This window comes from Jaculus jaculus, unplaced genomic scaffold (genome assembly GCF_020740685.1).
Source record: "Jaculus jaculus isolate mJacJac1 unplaced genomic scaffold, mJacJac1.mat.Y.cur uX1, whole genome shotgun sequence".
Taxonomy (NCBI): domain Eukaryota; kingdom Metazoa; phylum Chordata; class Mammalia; order Rodentia; family Dipodidae; genus Jaculus; species Jaculus jaculus.
In genome coordinates, this window is record NW_025423518.1 from 484,938 (window position 1) to 509,612 (window position 24,675).

Here is a 24,675-nt window from a genome sequence, read left to right on the forward strand (position 1 = left end):
TGAGCCGTTCCGGAACATTCCAGAAAAAGGCGAGATTCCGTGCGCTTCCGGAACGTTCCGCAGGGAGGCAGAGAGAGAACCGGAGGGAGATTCTGAGCCGTTGTGGAACATTCCACAGAAAGGCGAGATTCCGGGCGCTTCCGGAACGTTCCGCATGCCACACAGAGAGAGAGGGAGGACATCCCACGTGGTGTTCCGGAACATTCCGCACACTGTCCTGGAAGCTTCCGCTGAGAGACAGAGGTTGTGGGTGGTCCTGGAATGAGGGGGGATTCTGTGTGGTTCTGGAACCTTCCGGGGAAGAGCGAGGAGATTCTGGAACATTCCGCGGGGGGGAGCGGCGGAGGCTCTTGCGCGGTTCCGGGATACTTAGGACATTCCGCACATGGCTGAGAGAGACGAGATTCCGCGCGGTTCCGGAACGTTCCACGGGGCAGAGGCTGTTCCGTGCGTTTCCAGAACAATCCAGAGGGGAGCGGTGAAAGCACCTGTTCGGCTCCAGAGCGTCCCGCGGGGACAACGGAAGGTTCTAGGTGGTTCCGGAAAGTTCCGCGGAGGCACGGAAGGTGCCGGGTGGTTCAGGAACGTTCCGCGGAGACACGGAAGGCGCCAGGTGCTTCCGGAAGGTTCCGCTGAGAAACAGAAGGCTCTGGTTGGTTCCGGAAGGTTCCACGGAGGCATGGGAGGTTCCGGGTGGTTCCGGAAAGTTCCACGGAGACCCGGAAGGCGCCGGGTGGTTCGGGAAACATCCGCGGAGACACGGAAGGTTCTGGTTGATTCTGGAAGGTTCAGTGGAGACATGGAAGGCTCCGAGTGGTTCCAGAAGGTTCCGCAGAGAAACGGAACGTTACGGTTGGTTCCAGAAAGTTCCACAGAGACTCGGAAGGCTCTGGTTGGTTCCGGAAAGTTCCATGGAGACCCGGAAGGTGCCGGGTGGTTCCGGAAACTTCCATGGAGACACGGAAGGTTCTGGTTGATTCTGGAAGGTTCAGTGGAGACATGGAAGGCTCCGAGTGGTTCCAGAAGGTTCCGCAGAGAAACGGAACGTTACGGTTGGTTCCAGAAAGTTCCACGGAGACTCGGAAGGCTCCGGTTGGTTCCGGAAAGTTCCATGGAGACCCGGAAGGCGCCGGGTGGTTCCGGAAACTTCCACGGAGACACGTAAGGTTCCGGTTGATTCTGGAAGGTTCAGTGGAGACATGGAAGGCTCCGAGTGGTTCCGGAAGGTTCCGTAGAGGCACGGGAGGTTCCGCGGAGACATGGAAGGCACCAGGTAGTTCCGGAAGGTTCCGCGGAGACACAGAAGGCGCCGGGTGGTTCCGGAACGTTCCGCGGAGAAACGGAAGGCACCGGTTGGTTCCGGAACGTTCCGCGGAGACACGGAAGGTTCCGGTTGATTCTGGAAGGTTCAGCGGAGGCGTGGGAGGTTCCGAGCGGTTCCGGGACATTCCCCGGATACACGGAAGGCGCCGGGTGTTTCCGGAGCGTCCCGCAGAGACACGGAACGGCCCGTGTGGTCCCGGAACGTTCCGCGGACGCAGGGAAGGTTCCGGTTGCTTCCGGAACGTTCCGCGGGGAGGCGGGGAGGGGCGGAGCCGAGCGTGTCCCTCAGAAGTCCTTGAAGATCTCGAGGTCCTCCTCCGAGAGGGGCGCCGCGCCCTCGTCCTCGCCGCGCCCGGCCGAGTCGGGGAGCCCCTCGTAGTAGGAGGCGTCGCCGTCGCCCGCGAGCTCGGGCACGATGGGGGGCTGCGGGCGGGGGCGGCGTCGGGACTCGAACCCGGGTCCCCCGCGGCGGGCGGGGGAGGGGCGGGGGCGGGACTCGAACCCGGGTCCCCCACGGCGGGCGGGCGGATGAGCAGCCGATCATGGGGTGGGGGAGGGGAGGGGGAGGGGCGGACAGGAAGGGGCGGGACCCGGCCGCCCGCCAATCATACCTTCAACTTCCTCTGGGGCACGGCGGCCCAGTCGACGGCGCGGAACCAGCGGTGGCGGCGGACGTCGTCGGCGCCGTTCTGCTCGCGTGGCGGGCGTGAATAAAATCACGCGAACGTAATTAATAATCACATTAATATCGAACGTTAGCGATAATGATCGTATCAGTGTTAAATTTTGATGCAATTTATTATTACCGTTAATTTATTGGTAATAACAATATTAATATTTGATATTCTTAATATTAATTGATTAAAGATAATTAACAGCTAATAATCACATTAATGTAATTTAACGTTTAATATTCATAATGCTAATTTATTATTGATAATGAATAATTAATAGTCACATTAATATTATATATTGATGTAATTTAATACTTAGCATTATTACCATTAATTTATTGATAAAACAATAAATGTTAATGCAACTTTGTATTTGATATCCTTAATATTAATTTATTAATGATAATTAATAAAAATATTAATATAAAATATTAACGTAGTTTAATACTTAAATTATTACCATTAAGTTATTCATAATAATAACTGTTAACATAATGTAGTATTTAATATTCCTAATACTAATGTATTATTGTTAACTAATAATTAATAATCATATTGATATTATATATTGATATAATTTAATACTTAATATTATTACCATTAATTTATTAATAAAACAATAAATGTTAATGTAGCTTATTAATTTTAATATTAATTTATTAATGATTTAATACTTATTCACATTAATATTAAACATTAACGTAATTTAATACTTAATATTATTGCCATTAAGTTTTTAATAATAACAATAAATGTTAATATAACTTAATATTCAACATTCTTAATGTTTTTTATTAATGATATTTATCAATAAACAATCATATTAAAAATAAATATTAATATTACTCAATACTTGATATTTTTACCATTAATTTATTAATAACAATAAATGTTAATATAACTTAATATTTAATAATCTTAACAATAATTTATCAAATAAAATTAATAATTAATGTTAATATTAAATAATAACATAATTTAACACTAAATACTATTGTCATTAATTTATTAATAATTATAGATGTTAATATAGCTTAATATTTAATATGCTCCGTGTTAATTTATTAATGACAATTAAAAATAATCATATCAATATTAAATATTAAAGGAACTCAACACTTAATATTATTGCCATTAAATTATTAATGAGAACAATAAATGTTAATGCAGCTTAATATATAATAATATTAATATTAATTTATTAATGGAAATTAATAACTAATATTTGTATATAATTAACTTGACAATAACATTAAAGTTAATAATTTAAATAAATGTGCATATGGTGCATAATGCGACGACGGCGTTATATATTAATCACGCTAATGTGATAAGCAATGATCAAAAATGATTATTTTAAGATAATCAGTAAACAGAAGTAATAATCATGCCATTAAGATGGTAACAAACGCCAATAAATAATGGCTGGCTCACAATGAAAATAATATTAATTACGTTCATGTGATAGAAATCCCAGTAATTATTAATTTGAGTGATGAGTAAACATGATGACGTAATTGTAACGGTAATATTATATATTAATAGTTTAATGGGATAAGTCTCGATCAGAAATGATTATTTTAAGGTAATTAGTAAATGTCAACGATAATTACAAGAAGATTGTAAATTCTGATAATATATAGAGATAATATATATAACATATTAATATAATATTAATATAATATTAATAATACATGATAAAATAATAGAATATTAATATTATTATATTATTAATATTAATATTAATAATATATAATAATATTATATTATATTATTATAATAATAATATATATAGATAATATATAGATACATATATTGTACACTTATATTGTGTATGACATATACTTATATATATATATATATATGCACATATACACTTAAATGTATATATACGTGTGTGTATTTATATTTATATTCCTTATATATGCTTTCACTTCCATATAGTATATACACAATATACAAGTTTCAGAAATAAGTATAAACGTATAAATATAAAAATATATATATATATATATAAATATATGTATATGATTTATATATCGAAACTTAAATTTTAATATATAATCGAAATTTTAAATTATGCGATTTATGTGCACTTATGATGCAAATATTCATAAGTATGGGATGCATACATTTATGTATTATGTATATGCTTTCACTTCCACGTAGTACGCACACAATACATAAATGTAAGAAATAGGTATAAAAACATAAGTGTGAAAAATAATAATATATCACTTATATGTTCATATCAATATATATTTTATACATTAATAAATTTATATATGATTGATTATATAGCATTATGTAATTAATATACTAATATCTCATGAATAGTCCATTAATATATTATATATATTTTATAACACATAATATGTTATATGTTAGTATATAAATATATGTATTATATATATTGAAATTTAATTTTTACAATTATATTATTGATATTAACACATTATATATATTGTACATTACATAACAAATAACATATATTAATATATAAATATATATATTATATGTATTGAAATTTAATTTTTACAATTATATTATTGAAATTGGAAATTATATAATTAATTTGATGACGCACATATTTATTTGTCATGAATATACTTTCACTGCCATGTAGTATATACACGATATATAAATGTAAGAAAAAGGTTTAAAAACATAAGTGTGAAATAATAAAAATATATGATTTATATATTTATATAAATCATGTATTTTTATTTATTAACATATTATATATATTGTACATTACATAACATATAACATATGACATATTAATATATAAATATATATATTATATGTATTGAAATTAAATTTTTACAATTATATTATTGAAATTAGTAATTATATAATTTATTTGGTGATACACATATTTATGTATTATGAATATACTTTCACTGCCGTGTACTATATACACGATATATAAATGTAAGAAATAGGTTTAAAAACATAAGTGTGAAATAATAAAAATACATGATTTATATATTTATATATATTTATATAAATCATGTATTTTTATTTATTAACATATTATATATATTGTACATTACATAACATATATGATATATTAATATATAAATATATATACACTATATATATATGTATTGAAATTTAATTTTTACAATTATATTATTGAAATTGGAAATTATGTAATTAATTCGATGATACACGTATTTATACATTATGCATATACCTTAACTTCCATGTAGTATGTACACAATTTATAAATGTAAGAAATAGGTATAAACACATAAGTGTGAAAAAACAAAAATATATGATTTATATATTTATATAGATATATATTTTTATATATTAATATATTATATATTATTCAATATAAAACATATTATATGTATATATATAAGTATACGTACTATGTATATATATAGAAACTTAAAATTTAACATTATCTTATTGAAATTTTAAATTATGTTATTTATATGCACTTATGATACAAGTATATGATACATACATTTATATATTTTGTATATACCTTCACTTCCATGCAGTATGTACACAACCACATAAATGTAAGAAATAGGAATAAAAACATAATTGTGAAAAAGTAAAAATATATGACTCATAAATTTATATAAATACATATTTTATAAGTTAATATATTATATATTACATATTATTTAATATATAGTATATTCTATATTAGTATTTAAACATTTATATTATATATATAGAGAATTTAATTTTTACAACTATATTATTGAAATTTTAATTTACATAATTTATATGCATTTATGATACAGATACTTATAAGTACATGATACATATATTTATATATATTTCGTATATACTTTCACTTCTGCGGAGTATGTACACATCACATAAATGTATGAAATAGGCATAAAAACATAAGCGCGGAAAAATAAAAATACAATTATATATTAACATACCACATATACTGCATATTATATTATATGCATAGCACATTATATAATATATAATAAATTATATGTTAATTTATCAATATATATGCTGTGTATATATATATTGAAATTTAAATTTTTCGATTATATCACGGAAATTTTAAATTACGTGCTCGCGTATGCGAAAGTCTCCGCAAACGAACATACACGTGAACAGACACGTAAATCTGTACGTGTCGGGGCGCCGACGGAATCGAACCACCGACCTTCAGGTTCCCGAGGCGCCGCGTCCTGTCCACCACCAGCAGTCTCCTGATGAGGTCTCTGCACTTACAAAAAAAATAAAAAAAAAATAAAATAAAAAAAAATTAAAAATTAAAAAAAACGGGTTGGCTGTGAAGCCGGGTGGTTAGCTCCCCGTCGCGAGTCCGGCTCACCTGGCCGCGAGGTCCACGTGCGCGGGGAAGTCGATCCTGGCCGCCAGGATCTTCCGGTAGATCCCCGGCGGGTTGTCGTCCACGAACGGGGGGAACCTGAAAAAAAACAGGGGGGTCGTGGGGGGGGGGGGATGGTGGATCGCCAATCGGGAGCGCTGGCCCTTTAAGAGGCGGGGCCCGGCGGGAGGGGATGACGTCACCGGCCGCAGAGGCCCCGCCCCTTCCTGTCCGTGTCCGCTGTCACTCAATCGTCTGGGGGGGGCGGCTCTACTTCCTGAGGGGCACGTGTGGTGGGCGGGAGCCTCCAGGCAGGAAGTGACGTCATGGAGAAAGTGGATAGGCCCCGCCCCTTCCTGTCGGTGTGTCAGCTGTCAATCAATCGTCAGGGTTGTGGCTTTGCCTCCTAAGGGGGACATGCGGTGGGCGGGACACCCAGGCAGGAAGTGACGTCATGGGAGAAAGTGGATAGGCCCCGCCCCTTCCTGTGTCCCTTGTGCCAATCAATCGTGAAGAGTTTCTCTTTTTGAGGTGTGGTGGGCGGGAGCGTCAAGGAGGAAGTGACGTCATGGAGAAAGGGAATGGTCCCGCCCCTTCCTGTTGGTGTATCAGCTGTCAATCAATTGTCAGGGGTGTGGCTCTACCCCCTAAGGGGGATGAGTGGTGGGCGGGGCCTCCAGGGAGGAAGTGACGTCATGAATATAGTGAATAGGCCCCGCCCCTTCCTGTGGGTGTATCGGCTGTCAATCAATCGTCAGGGGTGTGGCTGTGCCTCCTAAGGGGGACGTGTGGTGGGCGGGGCCTCCAGGGAGGAAGTGACGTCATGGGAGAAAGTGGATAGGCCCCGCACCGTCCTGTGTCCCTGGTGCTAATCAATTGTGGAGTTTCTCTTTGTGAGGTGTGGTGGGCGGGAGCGTCAAGGAGGAAGTGACGTCATGGAGAAAGGGGATAGGTCCCGCCCCTTCCTGTTGGTGTATCTGCTGTCAATCAATTGTCTGGGGGCTGGTTCTGCCTCCTATGAGGAAGGTGTGGTGGGCGGGGCCTCCAGGGAGGAAGTGACGTCATGGAGAAAGTGGATAGGCCCCGCCCCTTCCTGTCGGTGTGTCAGCTGTCAATCAATCGTCAGGGGTGTGGCTCTGCCTCCTAAGAGGGAGGTGTGGTGGGCGGGGCCTCCAGGGAGGAAGTGACGTCATGGAGAAAGTAGATAGGCCCCGCCCCTTCCTGTCGGTGTGTCTGCTGTCAATCAATCCTCAGGGGTGTGCCTCTGCCTCCTAAGAGGGAGGTGTGATGGGCGGGGCTTCCAGGGAGGAAGTGACATCATGGAGAACGTGGATAGGCCCCGCCCCTTCCTGTCGGTGTATCGGCTGTCAATCAATCATCAAGGGTGTGGCTCTGCCTCCTAAGAGGGAGGTGTGGTGGGCGGGGCCTCCAGGAAGGAAGTGACGTCATGGGAGGAAGTGGATAGGCCCCGCCCCTTCCTGTCGGTGTGTCTGCTGTCAATCAATCCTCAGGGGTGTGCCTCTGCCTCCTAAGAGGGAGGTGTGATGGGCGGGGCTTCCAGGGAGGAAGTGACATCATGGAGAACGTGGATAGGCCCCGCCCCTTCCTGTCGGTGTGTCAGCTGTCAATCAATCGTCAAGGGTGTGGCTGTGCCTCCTAAGGGGGACGTGTGGGGGGCGGGGCCTCCAGGGAGGAAGTGACGTCATGGAGAAAGTGGATAGGCCCCGCCTCTTCCTGTCGGTGTGTCAGCTGTCAATCAATCGTCAGGGGTGTGCCTCTGCCTCCTAAGGGGGTGGTGTGGTGGACGGGACCTGCATGTAGGAAGTGACGTCATGGAGAAAGTGGATAGGCCCCGCCCCTTCCGGTTGGTGTGTCGGCTGTCAATCAGTCGTCAGGGGAGTAACTCTGCCTCCTAAGTGGGACGTGTGGTGGGCGGGGCCTCGAGGGAGGAAGTGACGTCATGGGAGAAAGTGGATAGGCCCCGCCCCTTCCTGTGTCTCTGGTGCCAATCAATCGTGAAGAGTTCCTCTTTGTGAGGTGTGGTGGGCGGGAGCGTCAAGGAGGAAGTGACGTCATGGAGAAAGGGGATAGGTCCCGCCCCTTCCTGTTGGTGTATCTGCTGTCAATCAATTGTCTGGGGGCTGGTTCTGCCTCCTATGGGGAAGGTGTGGTGGGCGGGGCATCCAGGGAGGAAGTGACGTCACAGGAGAATGTGGATAGGCCCCGCCCCTTCCTGTGTCTCTGGTGTCAATCAATTGTGAAGAGAGTTGCTCTTTGTGAGGCGCGGCGGGTGGGATATTCAGGGAGGAAGTGACGTCACTGGAGGGTGCATAGGCCCCGCCCCTTCCTGTCTTTTTCTGTGCTGTCAACCAAACGTGATGGGCGCCAGCTCTGCCTCCATTATGGAGCGTGGCCTTCAGAGAGGAAGTGACGTCACCGGAGGGAAACTGCAGCCCCGCCCCTTCCTGTGTGTCTGCTGCCAATCAATTGTGACGGACTGGCTCTGTGTCCATTGTGCGGAGGTGCGGTGGGCGGGGTGTGGAGGAAGTGACATCACAGGAGGAAAATAAAAGCCCCGCCCCTTCCTGTGTGCCTGCTGTCAATCAATTGTGAGGGGAGACGGCCCCACCTCCATTGTGGGGAGGTGTGGTGGGCGGGGCCTGGAGAGAAGTGACGTCACCAGAGGAAAACGGAAGCCCCGCCCCTTCCTGTGTGTCACTGTCAATCAATTGTGAAGGGACAATGGTCTATCTCAATTGTGGGGAGGTGTGGTGGGCGGGGCCTGTAGAGGAAGTGACATCACAGGAGGAAAATAAAAGCCCCGCCCCTTCCTGTGTGCCTGCTGTCAATCAATTTTGAAGGGAGACCGGCTCTACCTCCATTGTGGGGAGGTGTGGTGGGCGGGGCCTGGAGGAAGTGACGTCACTGGAGGGGAGTTGAAGCCCCGCCCCTTCCTGTGTGTCTGCTGTCAATCAATTGTGAGGGGAGATGGCTCCACCTCCATTGTGGGGAGGTGTGGTGGGCGGGGCCTGGAGGAAGTGACGTCACTGGAGGTAAATGGAAGCCCCGCCCCTTCCTGTGTGTCTGCTGTCAATCAATTGTGAAGGGAGAATGGTCTATCTCAATTGTGGGGAGGTATGGTGGGTGGAACCTGGAGGAAGTGACGTCACCGGAGGGGAGTTGAAGCCCCGCCCCTTCCTGTGTGTCTGCTGTCAATCAATTGTGACGGACTGGCTCTGTGTCCATTGTGCGGAGGTGCGGGGGGGCGGGGTGCAGAGGAAGTGACATCACAGGAGGAAAATAAAAGCCCCGCCCCTTCCTGTGTGTTTGCTGTCAATCAATTCTGAGGGGAGACGGCTCCACCTCCATTGTGGGGAGGTGTGGTGGGCGGGGCCTGGAGGAAGTGACGTCACCAGAGGAAAACGGAAGCCCCGCCCCTTCCTGTGTGTCTGCTGCCAATCAATTTTGAAGGGAGACGGCTCCACCTCCATTGTGGGGAGGTGCGGTGGGCGTGGCCCTGGAGGTGGGCGTGGCTTGTTGAGAGGAAGTGACGTCACCGTGGGACGCCCAGGCCCCGCCCTCCCCGCGTTTGATTGGCAGGTGCGCTCACCCAACCAGCATCTCGAAGATGAGGACGCCCAGCGCCCACCAGTCGACGGCGCGGCCGTGACCCTTGCTCTGGATGACCTCGGGCGCCAGGTACTCGGGGGTGCCGCACAGCGTCCACGTCCTGCGGGGATGGGGGGAGGGGAGGGCGGTGGGGGGAGGGTAATATGGTGAGGGAAGGGGAGGGCGTTGTGGGAGGGGAAAACAGTGGGGGAGGGGAGGGCAGTGGGGAGAGGGGAGGGCAGTTGGGGAAGGGGGGACAGTGGGGGGAGAGGAGGGCAGTGGGGGAGGGGAGTACGGTGGGGGTACGGGAGGATGTTGCGGGGAGGGGAGGACGGTGGGCAGAGGGGAGAACAGTTGGGGGATGGTAAGATGGTGAGGGAAGGGGAGGGCGGTGGGGGGAGGGGGGACAGCAGGGGGAGGGGGAGGGGAGTACCGTGGGGTACGGGAGGATGGTGGGGGGAGGGGAGGGCATCGGGGGAGGGGGGACAGTGAGGGGAGGAGAGGACAGTGGGTGGAGGGGGGACAGTGGGGGAGGGGAGGACGGTGGGCAGAGGGGAGAACAGTGGGGGGAGGGGAGGGCGGTTGGGGGTGCACCAGCGGGCAGCGGGAAGGGGTGGGGGAGGGGCGGGAACGAAAAGCGAGCGTTCAATATCAAGGAATTCCATCGAACTCGCAATTCAAACTGAACTTGCCTGAAAACATATATACAAAAAACAAAAAAAAATTCACTGCAAATAACAAAGGTTTCGTTAAAATGAAATAAAATAATGAAGAGCCGGGGGTGGGGGTGGGGGATGTGAGAACTCACGGGAATTTCCATCAGGATCAAAATTCAAGCAGAACTGGTCCGAAATAAGTAAATAAAACAAATAAAAAAAAACCGTGATGATAACATTGAAAGCAAACAAAACCAAAGAACTTAAAAACTAAAGAAATATCTCCAAGTCATCGCTCAAGCGGAATTTGCCAAAACCACCATTAATAATCATGGTGACTTCACTCGAACGAAATAAAAATGAAATAAAATAAATTCTATTAAATGGAGCCATTCATTTAAAAGCCGGACATCAGCATTAAAAGGAAATAAACAGAATAATGAAATTATCCGAAACAAAGTGAAACTGGAAAAAAGTCGCGTTATGATCGGGAACAGTATTTTCAGAAAATCATTAAAAAACACGATTTGCTAATTATATATATATATATAATTATATATATAGGTATAATTTTGATTAAGAAAAGCTTATATGTGTAATATGTATACAAATAAATTGAATAAGATGGACGGGTTTTCATTAAGAAACTGATACCACAAACTCAAACAAAGCAAAAATGTAAAATTAAATAAAATTAGTAAAGATGTAAATAAAAAAGCAATTCAAAAGTTATTTAGAAACATTTTTAAAAAGAAACCGACGAAGAACAATGGCCGTGAGGTTAGCGCGTCTGTGGACAACGGAATGGACCCGTGGGTTAAAAATCCACATATCGGAAACAAACATACGGTTGAATAAAAATGAAATAAATTAAAAAAAAAAAAACACCAGAAAATAAAATAGAAAAGAAAGTCTAAAAACCCTGAAATTCGTTAAGTTCACACGAATTAGATGCACGCGCACAATCAACAAGCTGACGCACGACGATTATTCGGGGGGGAAAAAAAAAAAAAACACATTCAAGGCCGTGGACTTTTCCGGAAGGTTCCGGAACGTTCCGGAAGGTTCCGGAAGGTCCCGTAGGGCAAGTCCCCGGGGATTCCCCCGCCGTCCCCGCCCGCCCGCCGCCTCCACCTGCCGTCGAGCTTCTTGGCGAAGCCGAAGTCGGTGAGCTTGACGTGCCCGTCGCGGTCGAGCAGGACGTTCTCGGGCTTGAGGTCTCGGTAGGCGACGCGGCGGGCGTGCAGGAAGTCCAGCGCGCTGACCACCTCGGCCGCGTAGAAGGCGGCGGCGTCCGGCGGGAAGCGCCCGCGCGCCCGCAGGTGCCCGAACAGCTCGCCGCCCGGCACGAACTCCATCAGCATGTACAGCGCCCACGCGTCGTGCCCCGTCCAGAACCTGCGCCGCGCGCGGGGGGGGGGGGGGGGCGGGGGAGGGAGTGACGTCACCGGGGGCGGGGCTTAAATCACGCCCCTTACTGGGGTCTTGATTGACATAACTGCCCAGGGTGGGCGTGGCCTAGAGGGAGGAAGTGACGTCATTGTGGGCGGGGCTTAAATACTCCCGTCACTGGGGTCTTGATTGACCTAACTGCCCACAGTGGGCGTGGCCTAGCGGGACGAAGTGACGTCATCGGGGGCGGGGCTTAAAATCACGCCACTCACTAGGGTCTTGATTGACCTAACTGCCCAGACTGGGCGTGGCATAGAGGGGAAGTGACGTCATAGTGGGCGGGGCTTAAAACAAGCCCGTTTCTGGGGTCTTGATTGACCTAACTGCCAGAGTGGGCGTGGTTTAGAGGAAGGAAGTGACGTCATCATGGGCGGGGCTTAAATACTCCCGTCACTGGGGTCTGGTTTGACCTAACTGCACAAAAAGGGCGTGGCCTAGAGGGAGGAAGTGACGTCATCGGGGGCGGGGCTTAAAATCACGCTCGTCACTGTGGTCTTGATTGACCTAACTGCCCACAGTGGGCGTGGCCTAGCGGGAGGAAGTGACGTCACCGGGGGCGGGGCTTAAATCATGCCCGTCACCGGGCTCTCACCTGACCTAACTGACCAGAGTGGGCGTGGCCTAGAGCAAGGAAGTGACGTCATCGGGCGCGGGGCTTAAATCAAGCCCCTTACTGGGGTCTTGATTGACGTAACTGCCCAGAGTGGGCGTGGCCTACAGGGAGGAAGTGACATCACCGGGGGCGGGGCTTAAATTCCGCCCGTCACTGGGATTTTGGCTCATCCTGTCTGCCCAGAGTGGGCGTGGCCTACAGGGAGGAAGTGACATCACCGGGGGCGGGGCTTAAATTCCGCCCGTCACTGGGGTCTTGGCTCATCCTGTCTGCCCAGAGTGGGCGTGGCCTAGAGGGAGGAAGTGACATCACTGGGGTGGGGCTTAAAGTCACGCCCCTTACTGGGGTCTCGATTGACGTAACTGCCCAGAGTGGGCGTGGCCTAGAGGGAGGAAGTGACGTCACCGCGGGCGGGGCTTAAATCACACCCGTCACTGGGGTCTTGATTGACCTAACTGCCCTGAGTAGGCGTGGCCTAGCGGGAGGAAGTGACGTCACCGGGGGCGGGGCTTAAATCACGATCGTCACTGGGGTCTTGATTGACCTAACTGCCAGAGTGGGCGTGGTTTAGAGGAAGGAAGTGACGTCATCGGGGGCGGGGCTTAAAATGACGCCCGTCACTGGGGTCTTGATTGACCAAACAGCCCAGAGTGGGCGTGGCCTAGCGGGAGGAAGTGACGTCATCAGGCGCGGGGCTTAAATCAAGCCCCTTACTGTGTTCTCGACTGACCTAACTGCCCCCAAGTGGGCGTGGCTTAGCGGGGGGAAGTGACGTCATCGGGGGCGGGGCTTAAAATCACGCCACTCACTAGGGTCTTGATTGACCTAACTGCCCACAGTGGGCGTGGCCTAGCGGGAGGAAGTGACGTCACCGGGGGCGGGGCTTAAATCACGCCCCTTACTGGGGTCTCGATCGACCTAACTGCCCAGAGTGGGCGTGGCCTAGCGGGAGGAACTGACATCACTGGGGGCGGGGCTTACATCACGCCCCTTACTGGGGGTCTTGATTGACCTAACTGTCCAGAGGGGGCGTGGCCTAGCAGGAGGAAGTGACGTCACAGGGGCGGGGCTTAAAATCACGCCCGTCACTGGGGCCTCGACTGACCTAACTGACCAGAGTGGGCGTGGCCTAGTGGGAAGAAATGACGTCACTGGGGCGGGGCTTACATCACGCCCCTTACTGGGGGTCTTGATTGACCTAACAGCCCAGAGGGGGCGTGGCCTAGTGGGAGGAAGTGACGTCATCAGGGGCGGGGCTTAAAATCACGCCACTCACTAGGGTCTTGATTGGCCTAACTGCCGACAGTGGGTGTGGCCTAGCGGGAGGAAGTGACGCCACCAGGGGCGGGGCTTACATCACACCCCTTACTGGGGGTCTTGATTGACCTAACTGTCCAGAGGGGGCGTGGCCTAGCGGGAGGAAGTGACGCCACCGGGGGCGGGGCTTAATTCACGCCCCTTACTGGGGTCTCGATTGACCTAACTGACCAGAGTGGGCGTGGCGTAGAGGGAGGAAGTGACGTCACCGGGGCGGGGCTTAAATCACGCCAGTCACTGGGACCTTGATTGACCTCACTGCCCAGAGTGGGCGTGGCCTAGTGGGAGGAAGTGACGTCACCGGGAGCGGGCCTTAAAATCACAACACTCACTAGGGTCTCGACTAACCTAACTGCCCAGAGTGGGCGTGGCATAGAGGGAGGAAGTGACGTCACCGGGGCGGGGCTTAAATCACACCTGTCACTGGGGTTTGACTGACCTAACTGACCAGAGTGGGCGTGGCCTAGAGGAAGGAAGTGACGTCATCAGGTGTGGGGCTTAAATCAAGCCCCTTACTGGGGTCTCGATTGACCTAACTACCCAGAGTGGGCGTGGCACAGTGGAAGTGACGTCACCGGGGGCGGGGCTTAAATCAAGCCCCTTACTGGGGTCTTGATTGACATAACTGCCCTGAGTGGGTGTGGCGTAGAGGGAGGAAGTGACGTCACCAGGGGCGGGGCTTAAATCACACCTGTCACTGGGGTCTTGACTGACCTAACTGCCCAGAGTGGGTGTGGCCTACAGGGAGGAAGTGACGTCATCGGGGCGGGGCTTAAAAATCACGCCACTCACTAGGGTCTTGATTAACCTAACTGCCCAGAGTGGGCGTGGCCTAGTGGGAGGAAGTGACGTCATGGTGGGCGGGGCATCAGCCACAGGAGGAAGTGACCTGGGGTCTCAGCTGGCCCTGACTGGGTGCGGGGGAAGGGGGGGGAGAGCGGCGGGCGCTAACCACTGAGCCACGCACCCAGCACCCGCGCCGGGACTCGAACCCGCGGCCTGGCGAGGAACGTGGAGGGGGCGGGCGGGGCGCCACGGAGGACAGCGCCACCCGCCGAACCGCCCGCGCGGTGGGACTCGCACTCACAGCCGGACGAGGAAGGGGTGGCGCAGGTCGCGCAGGACGGCCTTCTCGCTGCGCACGTGCTGCTCCTGGCGCAGGCGGATGACGTCGCGGATGCGCATCACCTTCAGCGCATAGAAGCCCCCGCCGCCGCCGTCGCCCCCGACGACGCCGTCGCCCCCGACGACGCCCGCCTTCGCCTGCACCAGCCGCACGTGCCCGAACGTGCCCGTGCCTGCGGGGGGGGGGGGGAGGGGCGGAACCTTCTGGAACGCGCGGGGTGGGTTTCCCAGGGCCCGGTATGACGGGCGCGCCGTTTCCTAGGTCGCGGGGCATTGTGGGATGCGCGGTTCCCAGGGCGGGGCATTATGGGATGTGGGTTTCCTAGGAGAAGTCATTATGGGATGTGTGTTCCCTAGGACAGGGTATTATGGGATAGAGGATTCACAGGACAGGGTATTATGGGATGGACGATTCCCAGGACAGGGTATTATGGGATGTGGGTTTCCTAGGACAAGTCATTATGGGATGTGTGTTCCCTAGGACAGGGTATTATGGGATGGAGGATTCCCAGGACAGGGTATTATGGGATGGACGATTCCCAGGACAGGGCATTATGGGATGCGAGTTTCCTAGTACAGAGTATTATGGGATGTGTGTTTCCTAGGACAGGGCATTATGGAATGTGTGTTTCCTAGGATGGGGTATTATGGGATGTGTGTTTCCTAGGTCAGGGTATTATGGGATGTGTGTTTCCTAGGATAGGGTATTATGGGATGGACGAGTCCCAGGACAGGGTATTATGGGATGTGTGTTTCCTAGGTCAGGATATTATTGGATGGACGTTTCCCAGGACAGGGCATTATGGGATGTGTGTTTCCTAGGTCAGGGCATTATGGGATGTGGGTTTCCTAGGATGGGGTATTATGGTATGGATGTTTCGTAGGACAGAGCATTATGGGATGTGGGTTTCCTAGTACAAGGTATGATGGTATGGATGTATCCCAGGACAGAGCATTATGGGATGTGGGTCTCCTAGGATTGGGTATTATGGGATGTACGTTTCCCAGGACTGGATATGATGGGGAAGTTGTTTCCTAGGACGCGGGACTATGGGATGCATCGTTCCTAGAACAGAGCATTATGGGATGTTTATTTCCCAGGACAGGGTATTATGGGATGGATGTTTCGTAGGACAGAGCATTATGGGATGTGGGTTTCCTAGAGAGGGTATTATGGGATGCACGTATCCCAGGAAAGTGCATTAAGGGATGTGTGTTCCCTAGGACACGGTATTATGGGATGGACATTTCGTAGGACAGGGCATTATGGGATGGATGTATCCCAGGACAGGGCATTATGGGATGTGTGTTTCCTAGGTCAGGGTATTATGGGATGTGTGTTTCCTAGGTCAGGATATTATTGGATGGACGTTTCCCAGGACAGGGCATTATGGGATGTGTGTTTCCTAGGGCAGGGCATTATGGGATGTGTGTTTCCTAGGACAGGGCATTATGGGATGTTTGTTTCCTAGGATGGGGTATTATGGGATGTTTATTTCCTAGGACAGGGTATTATGGGATGGACGTTTCTCTGGACAGGGCATTATGGGATGTACCATTCCCAGGACAGGGTATAATGGGATGTGTGTTTCCTAGGACAGGGCATTATGGGATGTGTGTTTCCCAGGAGGGGGTATTATGGGATGGGCGTTTCCCAGGACGGGGTATTATGGGATGTGGGTTTCCTAGGACAAGGTATGATGGTATGGATGTTTCCTAGGACAGAGCATTATGGGATGTGGGTTTCCTAGAGAGGGTATTATGGGATGCACGTATCCCAGGACAGTGTATTATGGGATAGACGTTTTTCACGACAGGGCATTATGGGATGGACGATTCCCAGAACAGGGCATTATGGGATGTGTGTTTCTTAGGACAGGATATTATGGGATGTGTGTTCCCTAGGATGGGGTATTATGGGATGTATCTGTAGGACCAGGAATCGTGCGGTGTATCTCTATGGGAGCATATTATGGGGTGTATCTCTAGGAAAGGGTATTATGGGGTGCATCTCCAAGACAGGGTATTATGGGGTGTATCTCCAGGGCGGGGTATTATGGGATGCATGTGTCCTAGGATAGGGGTATTATGGGATGTTATCTCTAGTTGGGTGGTATAGTGAAACGGATGTTTCCTAGAGCAGGGCATTAGGGAGTGGATGTTTCCTAGGAGACCATATCATGGGATGTATGTTTCCTAGCAGACAGTATTATGGGATGTATCTGTAGGACCAGGAATCATGCGGTGTATCTCTAGGGGAGCGTATTATGGGATGTGTCTCTAGGAAAGGGTATTATGGGGTGTATCTCTAGGACAGGGTGTCATGGGATGTATGTTTCCTAGGAGACAGTATTATGGGATGTATCTGTAGGACCAGGAATCCCGCGGTGTATCTCTAGGGGAGAGTATTATGGGATGTGTCTCTAGGAAAGGGTATTATGGGGTGCATCTCCAAGACAGGGTATTATGGGGTGTATCTATAGGACGGGGTATTATGGGGTGTATGTGTCCTAGGACAGGGCATTATGGGATGTATGTTTCCTAGGATAAGGGACTGTGGGATATATCTGTAAGACAGGGTATTACGGGGTGTATTATAGGGGAGCATATTATGGGATGTATCTCTAGGAAAGGGTATTATGGGGTGCATCTCCAGGGCGGGGTATTATGGGATGTATGTGTCCTAGGAGACAGTATTATGGGATGTTATCTCTAGTTGGGTGGTATAGTGAAACGTATGTTTCCTAGAGCAGGGCTTTAGGGAGTGGATGTTTCCTAGGAGACCATATTATGGGATGTATGTTTCCCTGGACAGAGGAATTAATATGGGATGTGTCGGTCCCAGGACAGCGTATTATGGGATGCATCGCTAGGGCAGGTTACTATGGGATGCCTCTGTCCCAGAGTCGTGTATTAAGCGTGCATCTCTAGGGCAGTGTATTATGGGATGTATCTTCTAGAGTAAGGTATTATGGGATGCACCTCGTAGAACAAGTGATGTTTGGCTGGTACCTGAACCACAAATAAGGGACAGGCTCACTGTGGACAGAGGCCTCTATTTTGAAAAGTTTGGGCTTCTATTTTGAACAGGTGACCTGGGAGGGGGGGGATCCTCAGCAGTCCTTCACTCCTGGAAATGCCCCCTATGTGTTCCTAGGCCATCCCCACGGGGGCAATGATAGCCATGGAGACCAGCTGCTATTCTGAAGGGGTGTGGCTTCTATTTTGAAGGAGTGACCCCAAGGAAACACCAGTATGACCTTCATGTTTCCACAAAGTACGTAGTTTCCATGGAAACAGGCCTCTAGGTGGAAGCAGAAGGGCTTATATTTTGAAGAGCCAACACGGGTAAACCCTCACTGGCCATTTTGACGTGGTGTGGCTTCTATTCTGAAGGGGTGGCCCATCGAAACATCTGGATGCCCTTCATGTTCCCCCGGGACACACGGTTGTCATGGACACGGCCCTCCGTGCTGGACACACCCAGGGGTCATCTCTGGGGTGGGGAAACCAGCTGACCACCGCTCCTGGGAAATGCCAGGATGTCGGTCAGTTTTGAACCTATGGAAACCCCAGGTTCCCCCAAAAAACACTGGTCCCCGTGGGACACAGGCTTCTATTTTGAAGTGGTGAGTGGTGGGGGGAGAGGGCTCATGACAGCAATGACCCCTTGAAACACCTGGATGGCTTCTATTTTGAAAAGGTGACACGGGGGGGGTGGGGGTTCGCACCTGTGTCTGTCACCCTGAATAGATGTGGGTCCCTGAGGACGCGGGCTACTATTGTGAAGGGGCTCCGCTTCTATTTTGAAAGAGGGGCTGCCCACAGGTATGTGTTTGGAGGAGGGAAACTACTATTTCGAAGAGGAGATCTTTGAGCCTCTACTATTTTGAAATAGTGACCTGGATACTGGAGACGGGTCAGAGAACGGGCCCCTTGAAACCACCGCGGATGGCCGGAAGTGGGTGGGCGTCTTGAAACTACCAATTTGGAGCCGAGGGAAAAACGGGGCGTCAATTGGAGGATGGGCGGTTGAGGGATGGGCTGGGGACGACCCTGAGGGTTACCCATGATGCCTCGGGGTGCCCTGTGGCTCCCAGCCCCTCCCCCACGCTCCAAACCTTTCCCATCCCCACACAGACACCGAACTCCTAACTCACCCACTATGGCCCTAGTCTCGAAGTCCCGCAGCCTGGCGGCGGTGGCGTCCGCGCGGGCTTCCGGTGGCGCGGGGCTCGCTTCCGGGGTGTCTCGGGGTTCCTCGGGGTCCCCCGAAGGGTCCTGGGCGGGGAGGGACGTCGCCATGGTACGGCGGAGAGGGGGCGCGACGGCAGGCGCCACGGCAGCCTGGGCGTCACCCGAGGTCCCTGATTGGGGGGGGATGGGGGAAAGACGGGGAGGGGCAGTGTCTCCGATCCGGCTTCACGCCCGACTTCCGGTGTCGCTCCGAGTACCCCGGATGTGTCTCGATCCGGCTTCACGCCCGACTTCCGGTATTGCTCTTACTTCCCCGGATGTGTCTCCGATCCGGCTTCACGCCCGACTTCCGGTGTCGCTCCGAGTTCCCCGGATGTGTCTCCGATCCGGCTTCACGCCCGACTTACGGTGTACCGCCGACTTCCCCGGATGTGTCTCCGATCCGGCTTCACGCCCGACTTCCGGTGTCGCTCCGAGTTCCCCGGATGTGTCTCCGATCCGGCTTCACGCCCGACTTCCGGTATTGCTCCTACTTCCCCGGATGTTTCTCCAATCCGGCTTCACGCCCGACTTCCGGTGTCGCTCCGAGTACCCCGGATGTGTCTCGATCCGGCTTCACGCCCGACTTCCGGTATTGCTCTTACTTCCCCGGATGTGTCTCCGATCCGGCTTCACGCCCGACTTCCGGTGTCGCTCCGAGTTCCCCGGATGTGTCTCCGATCCGGCTTCACGCCCGACTTACGGTGTACCGCCGACTTCCCCGGATGTGTCTCCGATCCGGCTTCACGCCCGACTTCCGGTGTCGCTCCGAGTACCCCGGATGTGTCTCCGATCCGGCTTCACGCCCGACTTCCGGTATTGCTCCTACTTCCCCGGATGTTTCTCCAATCCGGCTTCACGCCCGACTTCCGGTGTCGCTACGAGTACCCCGGATGTGTCTCCGATCCGGCTTCACGCCCGACTTCCGGTATTGCTCCTACTTCCCCGGATGTGTCTCCGATCCGGCTTCACGCCCGACTTCCGGTGTCGCTCCGAGTTCCCCGGATGTGTCTCCGATCGGGCTTCACGCCCGACTTCCGGTATTGCTCCTACTTTCCCGGATGTTTCTCCGATCAGGCTTCACGCCCGACTTCCGGTGTACCGCCGACTTCCCCGGATGTGTCTCCGATCCGGCTTCACGCCCGACTTCCGGTGTCGCTCCGAGTACCCCGGATGTGTCTCCGATCCGGCTTCACGCCCGACTACCGGTGTCGCTCCGAGTTCCCCGGATGTGTCTCCGATCCGGCTTCACGCCCGACTTCCGGCGTCGCTCCGAGTACCCCGGATGTGTCTCCGATCCGGCTTCACGCCCGACTTCCGGTGTCGCTCCGAGTACCCTGGATGTGTTCCCGATTCGGCTTCACGCCCGACTTCCGGTATCATTCTGAGTTCCCCGGATGTGTCACCGTTCCGGCTTCACTCTCAACTTCCGGTGTCCCTCCGATGTGACCCGGATGTGACCCGCGCCGCCGTGACCTTAACCCACCTCAACTCGTCCCGCCCCGGTCCGAGTTAGGATCCCGGATGTAGCAGTGACGGCGGCGCTGGAAAAAGCAGGGAAGGGAAGGACGCTCCTGGTGGTTGCTATGGAGACCGGCAAGGCAATGGATTTCCCGGATGTCCGTCTTCGGTTCCCGGATGTCCACTCGGGCGTTCCGAATCGTAAACCGGAAGGAAGCATCTGCATAAAAGCGGGTTGGAGGACGCGCCTAGGCGTATCCATGGAAACCAGGACGCGCCTGCGGTTCCCGGATGTCGACCTGGGCGTTTGGCATCCAAAGGCGTATGCGTGTAAGTGCGGGGTGGGCGAGCCTAGGCGTTGCTATGGAAACCAGGGACGCGGCTGCAGTACCCGGATGACCATCTCGAGTCCCCGGATGTCGACCGGTGACTCTGGACCCCAAAAGCAGGGAGTTGTGCAAATGGGGGAGTTCATTGGCATGAAAGTGCGTCGTGGGAGACCCCCCTCACCCCCCCCCCACACACACACAGACCCCCAGTCGGGCGGTCTCGGGCGTTGCTACGGAAGCCGGGAGGCCACTGCAGTGCCCGGATGTCAACCTGGGGCTTAAGACACCGGAAGCAGAAGGAAGCTGCGGTGCGACTTTAGGTTAGGGTCCAACCCCCCCCCCCCCCGCCACAACAGGACGATGCCCGGGCGTTGCCATGGAAACCGGCCCGCCCTGGGAGTGCCCGGATGTTCGGCTGGAATTTTTTTTTTTTTTTTTTTTTTGTTTTTAGATTGCTACAATGGATGGAGGGGTGGTGGTGATGGGAGCGTGAGCGGAGACCGCCGAACGGAGCCGGAAAGAGCCGAGCGCTGACGGAAACACCCGAGCGCATCCGAGGAGAGCCGAGCCTTGGCGGAAACAGCCGAGCGCGGCCGAGCGGGAAGTCGGGACTCTCGGGCGGGAAAAAAGCCCGAACACCGATGGAAGCACCCGAAGCGGTTCCCAGACCTTGGGCGGAGACAGCCGAGCCTTGGCGGAAACACCCGAGCGTTGGCGGAAACACCCGAGCGTTGGCGGAAACACCCGAGCGATGGCGGAAACACCCGAGCGCAGCCGAGGATAGAGCCCGGGGCTCTCGGCGGAGGAACCGATCGCCGATGGAAATTCCCGAGTGTATGGCGCGTCGGTGGAGACGGACGAACGTTCCCGAGTGCAGCCGAGCCTTGGCGGAAACACCCGAGCGCAGCCCGGGAGAAATCCGACGGAAACACCCGGACGGATGCGAGCGGGTTGAGCGGAGGCAGCCCAGCGTTTCCATGGTGACCCGAGCCTTGGCGGAAGCACCCGAGCGCGGCCCGTGAGATATCCGACTGCCGACGGAAACACCCGAGCGGATCCGAGCGCCTGGGCGGAGACAGCCGAGCGTTTCCATGGTGATCCGAGCGTCGGCGGCAACTCCCGAGCGCAGCTTAGTAGGAAACCGGGACTCTCGGCGAAGAAGCCCGAGCGCTGACGGAAACACCCGAGCGCTTCCGACTAGAGCCGAGCCTCGGCGGAAACACCCGAGCGCCGCCGAGGAGAACTCCGACTGCCGACGGAAACACCCGAGCGGATCCGAGCGCCTGGGCGGAGACAGCCGAGCGTTTCCATGGTGATCCGAGCCCCCGAGCGCGGACAAGGGGCAAGCCGGGTCTCTCCTCGGAGAAATCCGACTGTCACCGGAAATAACCAATGGAGCCGGGCGCTTGGGCGGAGACAGCCGAGCGTTTCCAAGGTGATGCGACACATGGCGGAAACACGCGAGCCTTGGCGGAAACACGCGAGCCTTGGCGGACACACCCGAGCCTTGGCGGAAGCACCCGAGCGTTGGCGGAAACACCCGAGCGTTGGCGGAAACACCCGAGCGTTGGCGGAAGCACCCGAGCGTTGGCGGAAGCACCCGAGCCTTGGCGGAAACGCCCGAGCCTTGGCGGAAGCACCCGAGCCTTGGCGGAAACACCCGAGCGTTGCCGGAAGCACCCGAGACTTGGCAGAAACACCCGAGCCTTGGCGGAAACACCCTAGCCTTGGCGGAAGTACCCGAGCGTTGGCGGAAATACCCGAGCGTTGGCGGAAACACCCGAGCGCAGCCGAGTAGAACTCCGAGTGCCGACGGAAACACCCGAGCGGATCCGAGCGCCTGGGCGGAGACAGCCGAGCGTTTCCATGGTGATCCTGCACATGGCGGAAATACCCGCACCCAGGCCAGCAGGAAACCGGGACTCTCGGCGGAGAAGCCCGAGCGCCGACGAAAATAGCCGAGCGGAGCCGATGGCGTCCGACCGCGGGCGGGGGGCAACCGAGACGCTTCTTCCTGCTCCGCTGACTTCTCGACCTCGGGCTGCGGCCGGGTCCCAGTTCTAACCCCGGCCTGTAGTGGGGGTGCGGCGTCCCGCTTCCAGAGCTCAGGCTGCGGCTGGTAATGAATTTTAGACCTCAGGCAGCGGCTGGGCCTTCGTTCTGGACCCCAGGCTGCGGCTGGTACCGAGCTTTAGACCTCGGGCTACGGCTGGGCCTTTGTTCTAGACGACAGGCTGTGGCTGGTAATGAATTTTAGACCTCAGGCTGCGGCTGGTAATGAATTTTAGACCTCAGGCAGCGGCTGGGCCTTCGTTCGGAACCCTAGGCTGCGGCTGGTACCGAGCTTTAGACCTCGGGCTGCGGCTGGGCCTTTGTTCTAGACCCCAGGCTGCTGTTGGTAATGAATTTTAGACCTCAGGCAGCGGCTGGGCCTTCGTTCTAGACCCCAGGCTGCGGCTGGTACCGAGCTTTAGACCTCGGGCTGCGGCTGGGCCTTTGTTCTAGACGACAGGCTGCGGCTGGTAATGAATTTTAGACCTCGGGCTGCGGCTGGGCCTTCGTTCTGGACCCCAGGCTGCGGCTGGTACCGAGCTTTAGACCTCGGGCTGCGGCTGGACCTTTGTTCTAGACCCCAGGCTGCGGCTGGTAATGAATTTTAGACCTCAGGCTGCGGCTGGTAATGAATTTTAGACCTCAGGCTGCGGCTGGGCCTTCGTTCTAGACCCCAGGCTGCGGCTGGTACCGAGCTTTAGACCTCGGGCTGCGGCTGGGCCTTCGTTCTAGACGACAGGCTGCGGCTGGTAATGAATTTTAGACCTCGGGCTGCGGCTGGGCCTTTGTTCTAGACCACAGGCTGCGGCTGGTACCGAGCTTTAGACCTCGGGCTGCGGCTGGGCCTTCGTTCGGAACCCCAGGCTGCGGCTGGTACCGAGCTTTAGACCTCGGGCTGCGGCTGGGCCTTCGTTCTAGACCCCAGGCTGCGGCTGGTACCGAGCTTTAGACCTCGGGCTGCGGCTGGGCCTTTGTTCTAGACCCCAGGCTCTGGCTGGTACCGAGCTTTAGACCTCGGGCTGCGGCTGGGTCTTCGTTCTAGACCCCAGGCTGTAGGTGGCAAGAAGTGCTAGACCTCAGACTGCGGCTGGGCCTGAGTTCTGCACCCCAGGCTGTGGCTGGGTCGCACTTCTAGACCTCGGGCTGCGGTTGGGTCTTACTTAGTTCTAGACCTCAGGCGGCAGCTGAGCCTCAGTTCCTGAACCCAGTCCACACCTGGCGCTGAGATATAGACCTCAGGCTGCGGCTGGTACCGAGGTTTAGACCTCGGGCTGCGGCTGGGCCTACATTCTAGACCGCAGACTGCTTCTGGAGCTGATTTCTAGACCCCAGGCTGCGGCTGGTTCCCACAACTAGACCTCAGCCTGCGGTGGGGTCCCAGCTGCCAACCTCAGGCTGTAGCTGGCGCCTGGTTCTAGACCCCAGGCTGCGGGTGAGCTTCAGTTCTAGACCTCAGGCTGCGGCTGGGTCCCAGTTCTAGACCTCAGGCTGCGGCTGGTTCCCAGTT

At 51.9% G+C, this 24,675-nt stretch overlaps 1 protein-coding gene across 1 annotated transcript; it reads right to left on the reverse strand.

The window, feature by feature from the left end:
* Nucleotides 1-1,462: 1,462 nt before the first annotated feature.
* On the reverse strand, nt 1,463-19,422 carry Prkx (protein kinase X-linked). The gene is made up of 8 exons (XM_045141461.1): nt 19,251-19,422; nt 15,053-15,263; nt 11,718-11,981; nt 9,929-10,048; nt 6,322-6,417; nt 6,151-6,208; nt 1,935-2,012; nt 1,463-1,746 (listed from the first exon to the last, which is right to left on the reverse strand). The coding sequence occupies exons 1-8, from the start codon at nt 19,393-19,395 to the stop codon at nt 1,609-1,611; spliced, it is 1,110 nt and encodes a 369-aa protein (XP_044997396.1). The 5' UTR covers nt 19,396-19,422; the 3' UTR covers nt 1,463-1,608.
* Between the last annotated feature and the right edge of the window lie 5,253 nt (nt 19,423-24,675).

Coding starts and splice junctions, on each gene's coding strand:
- Prkx (XM_045141461.1), bottom strand. CDS start 19,395: ATGGCGACGTCCCTCCCCGCCCAGGACCCTTCGGGGGACCCCGAGGAA. Junction 11,982..15,052: donor CACCCCTTCCTCGTCCGGCT/GTGAGTGCGAGT, acceptor CGCGCGGCGCAG/GTTCTGGACGGGGCACGACG. Junction 6,418..9,928: donor ATCTTCGAGATGCTGGTTGG/GTGAGCGCACCT, acceptor GTTTTTTTTCAG/GTTCCCCCCGTTCGTGGACG.